This window comes from Hyaena hyaena, unplaced genomic scaffold, assembly GCF_003009895.1.
Source record: "Hyaena hyaena isolate Hyena2069 unplaced genomic scaffold, ASM300989v1 scaffold_632, whole genome shotgun sequence".
Classification (NCBI taxonomy): Eukaryota; Metazoa; Chordata; class Mammalia; order Carnivora; family Hyaenidae; genus Hyaena; species Hyaena hyaena.
Window position 1 is genome coordinate 432,413 of NW_024081263.1, and position 12,749 is coordinate 445,161.

At 40.9% G+C, this 12,749-nt stretch overlaps 1 protein-coding gene across 2 annotated transcripts in view; it reads left to right on the forward strand.

The window, feature by feature from the left end:
* Positions 1 to 12,749, forward strand: part of ATL3 (atlastin GTPase 3) — a 51,361-nt gene that overhangs the window by 19,867 nt on the left and 18,745 nt on the right. For both annotated transcript variants that reach the window (XM_039257674.1, XM_039257673.1), the window contains exons 4-7: positions 2,595 to 2,699; positions 3,198 to 3,248; positions 11,357 to 11,413; positions 12,628 to 12,720. In XM_039257674.1, the coding sequence (XP_039113605.1) occupies positions 2,595 to 2,699; positions 3,198 to 3,248; positions 11,357 to 11,413; positions 12,628 to 12,720 (306 nt within the window). The remainder of the gene's footprint in view (positions 1 to 2,594; positions 2,700 to 3,197; positions 3,249 to 11,356; positions 11,414 to 12,627; positions 12,721 to 12,749) is intronic.

The window sequence follows — 12,749 nt, forward strand, 5'->3', positions numbered from 1 at the left end:
AATTGTCCATCATGTGTAACTGAAACTTTATACCCATTAAGCAACTCCCATTTAGCCTTCTCCTCTGCCAACCACCATTCTGTTCTCTTTCTCTGAGTTTGACTATTTTAGATGCCTCATGTAAGTGGAATCGGGCAGTATTTGTCCTTCTGTCACTGGCTTATCTCCATATCCTCTGGGTTCATCCATGTTGTGTAGGGCAGGATTCTTTCCTTTTTAAGACTCAGTAGTAGTCCATTGTAGGTAGATACCACATTTTCTGTACTCATTCATCGGTCTATGACCACGGAAGCAATGACCATGGGAGTGGATATATCTTGAGATACTGATTTGAATTCTTTTAGGTAGATGCCTAGAAGAGGAATTGCTGGATCATATGGTAGTTCTATTTTTACTTTTTTAAAAAAGATATGATTTATTTTGATAGAGATAGCATGTGTAAGTGGGGAAGGCGCAGAGAGAGAGAATCCCAAGCAGCCTCTGCATGGTCAGCATGGAGCCTGACAGGGCTCAAACCATGAACTGTGAGATTATGACCTGAGCCGAAACCGAGAGTCAGACACCTAACCCACTGAACCATACAGGTGGAGGTTTTTAAGGAACCTCCATACTGTTTTCTGCATTGGCTATACCAGTTTACATTCTTGCCAGAAGTGCATGAGGGCTCTTTTTGTCCACATCCTCATGAATACTTGTTATTTCTTATTTTTAATTTTTGAGGAACTTCCATACTGTTTTCCATAGTGGTTACACCAGTTTACTTTTCCACCAACAGTGCATAGGGTTCTGTTTTTGTTTTTTTTTAATTTTTAATGTTTATTTATTTTTGAAAGAGAAAGAGAGACAGACTGTGAGCGGGGGAGAAGCAGAGAGAGAGAAACACACACAGAATCTGAAGCAGGGTCCAGACTCTGAGCTGTCAGCACAGAGCCCGACGCGGGTCTCGAACCCACGAACTGTGAGATCATGACCTGAGCTGAAGTCAGACACTTTACCGACTGAGCGACCCAGGCACCCCCCTCTCTAACCACTTTTAATCAGTATTTACCTTTTAGTGTTGAGGTAAATAAGTTCTTTATATATTTTAGATATTAACCCTTTATTGGATATATCATTTGTAAATATCTTTTCTTACTCAGTAGTGCCTTTGTGTTTTTTTGGTTGTTTCCTTTGTTGTGCAGGAGCTTTTTTCTTTTTAATATAAAAATTAAAAATTCCATTTGTTCAAAAGCTTTTTATTTTGGTTCATTGTGACTTTGCTTTGCATTTGTGTTTCCATGATGACTAATGATGTTGAGAATATTTTTCTGTATTTACTAGCCACTTATATATTTTCTTGGGAGAAATATCTATTCAAATCAAATTCACTTGTTAGTTGGATCATTTGTCTTTTTATTGTTGAATTGTTCTTTATATATATTGGATACTTGATCCTCATCAACATAGATAATTTGCAGTTTCTTTCATTCATTCCATAGGTTATCTTTTAATTTTCTTAATAGTGTCTCTTGATGTGCAGAAGTTTTAAATTTTGATGAAATCCAATTTGTATATTTTTTTCTTTATTTGCTTGTGCTTTATGTGTCATATTTAAGAAACCTTTGCTTAATCCAAGATCACAAAGATCTTGGAAGCACCTCTGTTTCCTTCTAAGGGTTTTGTGGTTTTAGTTTTTACATTTAGGTTTTTGATCCATTTTGAGTTAATTTTTATAAGTGATGTGAGGTAGGGATCCTTTTGTGTGTAGATATTCTTTTGTTTCAGCTATAATTAGTGTTGATTACTTAGTTTGACCGTATCCTTTTCACAAAATGAGTAAGTATGGAAAGGACAAAGCCTTTATGTCTGTCATTAGGTTTCAGTGTATTGAGGCCAGAAACTTCATTTGGTTTGATTTTTATCCTTATGCGTAGTACTTTCTTTTGTGTGGATTTATATCATATCTCTTCTACCACAGTAGTAGTGGGTTGGGTATGTGAAAATAAACTCAAAAATATAGAATGTGATTACTTGAATCTGATATAGAAGTTATATAAAATAATAATATCATTTTTGTGAATAAAAATGAGTGACTGGCTTGGTAGGTAAGCTAATTGGTTTTAACATTTGACTCTCTTTTTTTTTAAATTAATGTTTATGCATTTTTGAGAGACAGAGAGCATGAGCTGGGGGAGGGGTAGAGAGAGGGAGACACAATCCAAAGCAGGCTTCAGGCTCTCAGCTGTCAGCACAGAGCCCGATGCAGGGCTCAAACTCATGGACTGGGAGATCATGATCTGGGCCGAAGTTGGACACTCAACTGACTGAGCCACCCAGGGTCCCCAACATTTGACTCTTAATTGGCGGGGGACTTTTCCCTTCCATATGTATTGCTCTTTAGGCCTTTGTTTAATATCATCTCATCAGGTCAGGGTAGATAATCTCCAGGAAAAGTCTCTGATCAAGACAGAGCACCTAAATAACTACTGTTCTGTGCAATTTACAAACAAGTGCCAAAGCCTCATTTACATGTCACTTATACTTTTCAATTTCTTTTTTGCATTTTTCCCTTTCTTACTCTTAACTTGTTCTGTTGGTCTTTTCCTTTCTCTTAGGTGGCAGTCGTTTTGATGGATACCCAGGGGGCATTTGACAGTCAGTCCACCGTGAAGGACTGTGCCACCATCTTCGCTCTAAGCACCATGACCAGTTCTGTTCAGGTAACACCACTCGACTAGGATAAAAGTTTCCAGAGGAAGTAAGATAAATGGAGTATATCTGTTTTCAGTTATTGTTCTGTTATCAGAATCCTTAGGTGATGTGTAAATGTTCTTTTTAGACTACAGATAGAAGTTAAGCTCTTACAAACTCAAAAAGGAGCTTAAACTGTTTTTCTATTTTGGTTGTAAGTATATGTATAATTCTCCAAAAAAAGTGAGAAAAGTGGAAATTGAAATTACATTAATTACAACACACAGGAACTGGAGATTTGGTAAGAACTTAGGAAAACTGTTTTTTAAGCAGTAAAGGAAGAATTATGTGATTTCAACCTTAGATGCATCGTTTTCCAAAAGACAGATAGTATTACTGTTTGGACAGACCTTGGGTACTGCTACGTATACCTTTAGTTGTACAAAGCTTCTGTTCAGTGCTTTTGCTTATTTGGGGTTCCTTTCAAGTAAGCGAGAGTGGTATCAATCTGGATTTTTGTTTTCTAGATTTATAATTTGTCCCAGAACATTCAGGAAGATGATCTTCAACAGCTACAGGTATATATTCATCGTAAAAGTCTTAATGTCATAATGTATCATTTAAAAGTTTTAAGACTAAGAAAAATTTTACAGCTGAGTAGTTATAGCAATAGGTGGAACAGTGGGGGAAAGGGTTTGGCTCACAGCAGTCCTGCCCTGATACTGCTGGGTGATCAGGCAAAGCCTTACTGAGTTGAGCACAGAACCCTAGAAAGTGGGCAAGTAAGTTCTGCAGCTGTACCTGGGGTGGGGGGTGGGGGAGTGGGGAGTTGTGGTGTAGGAGACAGGGCAGCAAGAGGACCTGAGGTGGAGGGTGCTTGGGAGAATCGAGGAACAGCAAGGAGGCCAGTGGCAGGGACTGGGAAGTGTGACAGGAGGAGGCTTAGCCATGACATCAGCGAGGCATTTAGGTCCTGCTGATGCTCAGCTTTTGCAAGGGCTCGGGCTTTCCCTCTGGGGGAGGTGGGAGCCGTGTGTTGAGTGGAGCAGTGATGTTATTTGAGCAGAGGGTCGCTCTGGCTGCGGTATTTGGAAAAGACTTTTGGGGACAGGCGTGTGTTCAGTGAGGCTCGTTATGAAGCTGTTGCAGTAATCCAGGTGAGGCTAAATAAGTCAGTGTTTGTAAAATGCATAGCTTTGTGTGCCTGGAAAAGAGTATGTGCTTAATAACCGTGAGCCATTATTTACTGACACTGTTACTACTGTTATTAGTCGCCGTCTTCCGTTCTCCGTGCAGCAGTCCTTAATGTGTTTTCCCTGTAAAATACTGTTCCGTGGGGACTCCAGAGTGAGATGCAATTCTTGGCATGTCTTTCTAATTCCACGTGTCCCAGTGACATTCAAGAAAACACATCAGCATACAAAGGAATGAGGGTGTCATTAATTATGGGGATTACCTGGAGTTAGTTCTCATTTATAGTCCTGTAAAAAGCAAAGAAAATAACTCCTCAACCTGGGCTTGAACTTGATAACTGGCGTTTCTGCACCGGTGCCACGACTCAGTGGTTGAGAGTGCTATTCTTAACCATTTCTGTCACAACTTGCCTTTGACACCTTTTCCCCTGAAACTGATTCCTTTCTGGACTCTTTCCTCTTGCACACATTTCTGAATGGCTACCTGTGTGAGGCAGCGGACCCAAGGGTGTAGACACAGTGGTGTCTGAAGTGGACGTGATTCTTTATGGATTGAGTAGTCCAGTCAGTGAGAGGTCAGACACGAGTAGGCGTGGATGATGTACGAGGGCCGCTGTGGCAGAGGGCCGCACGCGAGGGGGCTTACACAGCACACGCTTACTGTGGAAGTAGAAATCGGGCTGTCCCCGGGGCCATGCCCTCTCCGAGCCTGTGGGGGAGAGTCCGCTCCGTTCTTGCCTGGTGTCCGGAAGTTTGCCGGCCGTCCTTGGCATTCCTCTGCTTTGTAGGCCTTCAGTGTCTGCCTCCGTCTTCCTTCTGTGTGTCTCTTTGTCTTCACATTGCGTCTTCCCTGTGTCTGTGTTACTTTTTCTCATAAGGACACCAGCCATTTTGGCTTCGGGGCCACCCTGATGGCCTTGTCTTAACGTGACTACCTCTGTGAAGGCCCTGTTTCCAGTGACATTTCCTGGTGGAGAGGCTGTCTTCACTCTATGCCTTCTTCGTAGAGGCCGAATTTAGCTCTACAAATTAGTAATACAATATCTGTCACTGTAGAAGTTTCTGTGTTTTTAAAAGTTAAGTGTATTCCTTACGACATTAGGAATGATGTTGTTCTAAAAATAATGATGATGTTCTTGCAAAAAATTGGACACTTTGGATAGACTGAAGCCCCCCTTCACCATAGATCTTGTATGAATATATCCTTTCTGTTCTTTTTCTTTGTAAGCACATATCTATCCCTGTAGAAAATATGTAACACGTGACTACACACTTTATGCAAACCCTTTGAGACTACACGTGGTTTGGAATTGGAAATTTTATAGATTTTAGATAGATTAATATGGTGCATGTAAGCATGAGGTCGAGGACAGAAATGGATGTTCAGGTGATACCTCCTAAGGAAACATCATAGCAATTCTGCAGTGAAAGGCATGTCTGATAGATGAAATGGAACAAATAAAGCTTAGAAAAAGCCTCACATCAGTTCAGGGCAGGTTTTTCTCCAAATGAATTTGCCACCTAACTTGGGTGATTTTTATAGCTTGTTAGATTTCAGAATTACACATAGGAGAGATCATGGGTTTTGTACGGTTTTGTATGTATGTTTTCGTCTTGTTTATATGTAGTATTTTATATGTTTTAGATGATTTCTTTTTCTTAAGCATCGCTTTATTGTTTTAACAAAGTAATGTATATAATATATACACACAAAATAATGTATACACACGCACAGTATAAAAGTCAGTAGAATCATAGTGTTCATGATGAAAAAGAACATTCTTTGATCTCCTAGTTCTTTATCCAGAGGCAACCACTTGTACTCTGGGCTGTGTCTTCTGCTATTTGCTTCTTTTTTTTTTTTTAATTTTTTATTTATTTCTGAGAGAGACAGACAGCATGAGCAGGGGAGGGTCAGAGAGAGAGGGAGACACAGAATCTGAAACAGGCTCCGGGCTCTGAGCTGGCAGTCAGCACAGAGCCTGACACGGGGCTCGAACCCACAAACCGTAAGGTCATGACCTGAGCTGAAGTCGGACGCTTAACCAGCTGAGCCACCCAGGCGCCCCTTCTGCTATTTGCTTCTAAATGTTTATAGAACATGCTTCTACTGTTCCTTCTGGATTTTTACAATTGAAATAGTCCTAGCTTCTTGTGCAGATTTAGGATTTAGCATCTTTAGCCCTCTCCCGGCCTCACCTACAGCTTCCTTCCCCTCATCTTCCAATAGTTAGGTCACAACTTTTGACTAAAAAGGTATTTGTATTTGCCTTATTATATGGGTATATTTATATGTTTTTTTTTTAATCACTGAGGTTTCTTGTGAATTATGATTGCATTTCTTGTAATGAATTACCTGTCTTTTGTTGTTGTTAGTTTAGTGTTCTGTGTGCTTATCACTAATATATTTCAAGGGATGGACTCCTAAAACCTCTCAGTGTGATCTACATACACCCCCACACTCCCTCACCCCTTGGGGAGGCATCATCTTGGTCTCAGTGCTCTTCTCTCGTTGGACTGCTTCCTTTAGGCCTGGTGCACAGCTGTCCCACTGGCAATTTCTTTTTCTTTTTTTATTTAAAATTTAAAATTTTAGTTTTTTCTCTCGTGATGAAAACATGTATGATCTACTTTCTTTGCAACTTTTAAATATATAATGCCATATTCTTAACTATAGTCACCATATTGTACGTTCCTTCTCCATGACATGTATTTTATGGCTGGAAGTTTATACTTCTTTTTTATAAAGATTTTTAAGTAATCTCTATTCCGAATGTGGGGCTCCAACTCATAACCCTGAGATCAAGAGTCGCATGCTCTACCAGCTGAGCCAGCCAGGTGCCCCTGGAAGTTTATACTTTGTAACCCCCTTCACTTTCTTGCCCCTACCCTTACTCCACCTTTGTAGCCATATGCTTGTTTGTTTTTAAATTTATTTTTTCCAGATTCCACATGTAAGTGAGATCACATGGTGTTTGTCTTTCTCTGTCTTAGTAAAACTTAGTACAGTGCCTACAAGGCCCATCCATGTTGTTGGAGACAGCAAGGTTGCCTTTTTTATGGCGAATAATATTCCACTGAATTTTGTACCTTTTTTTGTATCCATTCAAACATGGGTGGACACTTAGGTTGCTTCCATATCTTGGCTGTTGTCACTAAAGCTGCATTGACCATGGGGTGCATGTGTCTTTTTGAAAACTGTTTTCGTTTTCTTCAGAAAAGTACCCAGAAGTAGAATTGCTAGATCATAGAGAAGTTTCATTTACATTTGTCATTTTTTCATTTTAATTTCATTTACTGTGTATCAATGTCTCTTCTTTGGAAAGATGTCTGTATAGATCCTCTGCCCATTTTCTAATTGGATTGTAGTTTTTTTGTGGGTGTGTGTTTTTTGTGTTTTCTTTTTGTTTTAGTTGGCTGTTGAGTTATATGCATTTTTTTTATTTAAAAAATTTTAAATTTAATTTTTTAATTTTTAAAAATGGTTATTTCTTTTTTAAAAAATTTAATGTTTATTTATTTTTGAGAGCATATGCCTGTACACTAGTGGGGGAAGGACAGAGAGAGAGAGAGACAGAGGATCTGAAGTGACTCTGCACTGACAGCAGAGAACCCAGTGTGGGGCTTGAATTCCCATACCATGAGATCATGACCTGAGCCACCCAGCAGGGGCCCCTTAAATGTTTATTTTTATTTATTTTGAGAGAACATGTGCATGCGGGGGAGCGAGGAGGGAGAGAGAAAGAGAGAGAATGAATCCCAAGCTGTTAAAAAACCCATAAACGATGAGATTGGGACCTGAGCTTAAATTGAGAGTCAGACACTTAACTGTCTGAGCCACTCTGGTGCCCTGAATTCTTTGTATGCTTTGGTTATTAACCCCTTACCTGATATGTGATTTTAAATTATTTTCTCTCATTTGGTAGGTTGCTTTTTCATTTTGTTAGTCTTTTCCTAGTTCCTGTGCAGCTGTTTAGTTTGATGTTGTCCCACTTGCTGCCTTTGCTTTTGTTGTCAAATCCAAAAAATTGTCGAGACTGACGTCAAGGAGCTTACCACCTATGTTTTCTTCTAAGAGTGTTAGGGCTTCAGGTTTCAGGTTTAAAAGTCTTTGATCCATTTTGAGTTAATTTTTGTGTATGGTGTAAGATGGTGATCCAGTGTTATTCTTCTGCAAGTGGCTGTCCAGTTTTTCCAGCACCATTTGTTGAAGAGACTCTCTTTTCCTCAGTGTATTATTCTTGGCTTCTTTGTTATAAAGTTAGTTGACCATCTATATGTGTTTATTTCTGGGAGAACAGAGAGCTGTTCTGTTCCATTGATCTGTGTGTCTGTTTTTATACCAATACCATACAATTTTTTGATTACAAAACATTAATATAGCTCGAAGTAGTATAGCTTGAAATCAGGGCCTGGGAATTTTTTTTCAATTCTTTTTGCAGTTGGATCCTATTTAACCTGTTATTTGTTTATTCTCTCCTTTGTTGTTGTTGTTGTTGGTGGTGGTGTTTATTCTCTCCTTAATTCAGACATTCTCCACTAGCTTTTCTGAGAAAGGATAGAATGGATGCATAGCAGATAACTTTTTTGAGTTCATGTAAGTCTGAAATATTTTAATTTTATCCTAGAGTTAATGATAGGATAGAAATAATTTTCTTTTAGAATTGAGGGCGTTGCCTCATTGCCTTCCAGCTGCCAGTGCTGCTGCTGAAGTCCCACACCATCTGATTCCTGATCCTTTGTATGTGACCTTTCTCTCTCTGAAGCTTTTAAGATCTTCTTATTCTTGGCATGAATTTTCATGGTAATGTACCTTAGTGTGGGCTTTTTCTTCATTCTTTTAAATACATATCCTCAGAAAGATAAAATGTTGCAGCTGTTGCAACCAAGAAAAAAACTGGATGCTGTTAAGAAGCAACATTCAGAAAACCAAAGCTCCTGGAAATTAAAGCTATGACAGCAAAAATGGAAAGTTTTGTAGAGAAGAAGTTAGACGCCAGATCTCGCTGGCAGGTTGAATGAAAGAACAGAGCGGAAATCAGACCAGAGGGAGGAAGTGAAGCAGAGAGAGAAGCGTGGGGGGTTAAGGTGGGGGAGGGGAGGGGAGAGGAGGGAAAAGAGGGAAGAAGAGAGGAGAGGGAGAGGTGGAGGAGAGGGAGGACAGGAGGGCACCGCAACAAAGGAAACATTGAGCATCAGTTCAGGAGACGTGGCACCTGTTAATAATGACAGGCATTTTAATAAAAGATAACGGAGAAACTGGAGGGAAAGAAATTATAAAAGGAATACTGTAAGATGATGTTCTAGAATTAAAGGACACCAGTTTTTGTCTTTCCTTCTAGAAGCTTGTCTCAAAGGGCTGGTGCATTTAAGATGAGTTATTAAAAATCTGACCGGGACCTTTGGTAAGAGGGTGAGCCTCGTGCACTGGTCTGGATCACAGTGAGGTGACTGAGCAAGATTACTTGGATATTTTGTCGCAAGCCCTGAATGTCTGTATTTGCGGACTGTTCTTGGCCTATCAGTTTCCCCAGAGAGGCCTTTAAACCCCTGCCTGAGGGGGTAGAAGCTTACTGAGGCCCCAGCAGGGTGAGAGGCTAAGGAGTCTTCACTGTTCAGTACGTAGATCTTGACTCAAGTGCCTGTTTCCGGTAAGGTAGGGGACTTACTCCTCTTGGCTGAGTTGGTATCAAAGTCTAAATTCTTTCTAGTTTATCCCCTCCAGACAGTATACTTCCCATCTTCCGTGGGCAGGAAGAGGATTTGGTGCGCCGGGAGGAAGCGGGATCTGTGAGTATAGGCGCTCCAAGAGGTGTTCTCTCCAAAGACTTTCAACTGTTTGTTTAGTTGTTAGTCCCATTCCCTGCCCCTCCTTCTTGGTGACCGGTGCTGCTCACTTCCGAGCCTTTCAGGGATTCTGCTCAGAAAATGCGCTTATTTCTTGTTGGCTCCTGTCTGTCACAAACAACTTAAGGCAGAGAAAGCCAACACTTGAGATCGTTTTCATTTGCCGATTTTCGTTCCAGAGTATTTTTGATAACTCTTTTTTGCTCCCATATCATTTCTCATCTTCTTTGTCGTGTGGGTTTATAACTTCTAAACTTCATTTTGTTATACTTTTTTTTTTTAAGTTTATTTGTTTTGAGAGAGAGAGAGAATGTGAGCAGGGGAGGGGCAGAGAGAAAGGGAGAGAGAAATCCCAAGCAGGCTCTGCATTGTCAGTGCAGACGTGGGGCTTAGTCTCAATTATGAGATGATGACCAGAGGTGAAGTCAGGAGTTGGAGGCTTAACGGACTGAGCCACCCAGGTGCCCCCATTTTGCTTGCACTTTTAGTGCAGACCTTCATAAGGACATAGAGATGAACGGACGTGTAAACCCTGACCGTAGAGAACTTGTTCATTTGGTCGTTTGCCCGGCATATATGCTCCTGGCCCCACTGTCCTCCCACTGCCAGAGGGACCGTGCACGGAACAGGCAAACATTCCTGCCCTCCTGGAGTGTATACGCTAATAGTGAAGGCAGGCACTATCAAAATAAGTAAAGGTGTAGTGTGTCACATAGTGAGATGGGTTAAGGAAGACTATTAAAAAGACGGGGTAGGAAGAATTGTGGGGAAACTTGTAATCCTCTTAGATAGATGGTCTGCAAGGCTTCTTTGGGAAGGAGCCATTTGAGTAAAACTATAAAAAGTGAGGGAGCTGATTGTGTAGTTATTTGGGGGGAGAACATTACAGGCAGAGGGAGTCAGAACAAAGGCCCTGAGGCAGTGTGTGCCCAGTGTGGTTGAGGAAGAGCAAGGAGGGCCAGCGTAGCCAGATCTCACTGTTAGGGGCTGGCTTTTACACGATTAGGTTGGAGGGTTTTTTGTTTTTTTTTTTTTTTTAAATATTTTTTATTTATTTCTAAGAGAGAGAGAGAGAGAGAGAGACACCGTGAGCAAGGGAGGGTCAGAGAGAGAGGGAGTCACAGACCGAAACAGGCTCCAGGCTCCGAGCCAGCAGTCAGCACAGAGCCCGACGCGGGGCTCGAACCCATGAACCGCGAGATCATGACCCAAGCGAAAGTCGGACGCTCAACCGACCAAGCCACCCAGGTGCCCCAGGTTGGAGGGTTTTAAGCAGAGGCATGATGCGATCTACCTAACCTTCCCAGAGCAGACCCACCGTGGCTGCTGTATTCAGAGTAGGTCTGGGGGGCGGAGAAGGGTGAGGCAGGGAGGCCGGTAAGGAAGCTGTGTGATATTCCAAGCCACACAGAAGCTGTGAGCGGTCGGATTCTGGCTTTGCTGATGAATTGGGATACAGGATGTGAGACAGGGATAACAGATTGTTGGAAGATTCGTGGCTCTCTGAGCTTTTGAAGCTGTAGAACTTTGGTCTTATATAAATAGTATTCACTGAGTCTGTTAAATGAATTCTTTGCTAAAGAATAACCATAGAAATACTTTAAAATAATTTTGCCTAATAAACCATTGACTTTTCTTTTTTAAAGCTCTTCACGGAATATGGTCGTCTGGCAATGGATGAAATTTTCCAAAAACCCTTCCAGGTAGAATGTTAACTGTAATGTAACTTGTCTGTGTTTCAGTTCAGAGATCAGCCCACTGCAGGCCACAGGCCAGATCAGGCTAGCTGCCTGTTTTTGTATGACCTGTCAGTTAGGAATGGTTCTTTTGTTATTAAATGATTGAAATCAAAAGAGGAATAATATTTCATGACCTGTACCTTAGCTGTGGACACTGACATTTAAGTTTCAGATAAAGTTTTATTGGAACACAATTACAGTCACTTGTCCACAGCTGCTGGTTATTATAGCAGTCTAAAATACTTACTCCCAGATCTTATATGAAAAGGTTTTCTGGCCCCGGCTTTAGTTAATCGTTTCATGAGGATGAGAATGCATAGTAACCTTAGTGAGATTAGAGGGGTTTTAAGTATTATTCTTAATTTAGCTTTCCTTTCTTTAAAAAAAATTTTTTTTTTAATGTTTATTTTTGAGAGAGACCGAGGCAGACTACAAGCAGGGGAGGGGCAGAGAGAGAGGGAGACCCAGAATCCAAAGCAGGCTCCAGGCTCTGAGCTGTCAGCACAGGGCCCGATGTGGGGCTCGAATTCACAAGCTCTGAGATCGTGACCTGAGCTGAAGTTGGACATTTAATTGACTGAGCCACCCAGGCGCCCTGTTTGTGTTTAAAAAAAATTTTTTTAATGTTCAGTTTTCCTTTCTAACATTAAAAGTAGATCTGATTCTATGATTAGCTGCTACCGTGTTTTCTTGTCCTTTACCACGTTCTTTATACTTGTCTTTGTAGCACGGCCCTAGATTTGACGTCTTCTCATCAATTTCTTCTTCTGCTCTTACTAAACCATGAGAACAAAAACAGATATAGTGACCTCACGTTTATTTTGTTTTTTTAAATATATTTTTTAAAATGTTTATTTATTTTGAGAGCAAGAATTCCAAGCAGGCCTCACACTGTCAGCACAGAGCCTGACATGGGGCTCGATTTCATGAACCGTGAGATCGTGACCTGAGCTGAAATCAAGAGTCGGATGCCCAACCAACTGAGCCACCCGGGCTCCCCTCACATTTGGCTTCTGCGTGTCCTTCTAGTATTTTTAAGGTTTCTAAGACTTTACAGAAGACATAAATCCTTCATATTTTCTTGCCCCCATTGAAGCAGCTGGTATTATACAAAAAAGTATTTCAATTGCTATGCATTTATGCAGCCTTGTGATATGCTCTGCCCTTTTCCTAAATAGACACTGATGTTTTTGGTTCGAGACTGGAGTTTCCCTTATGAATACAACTATGGACTACAGGGAGGAATGTCCTTTTTGGATAAGCGTCTACAGGTAAGTAGAACTGAAATCTTCTGAGGAAT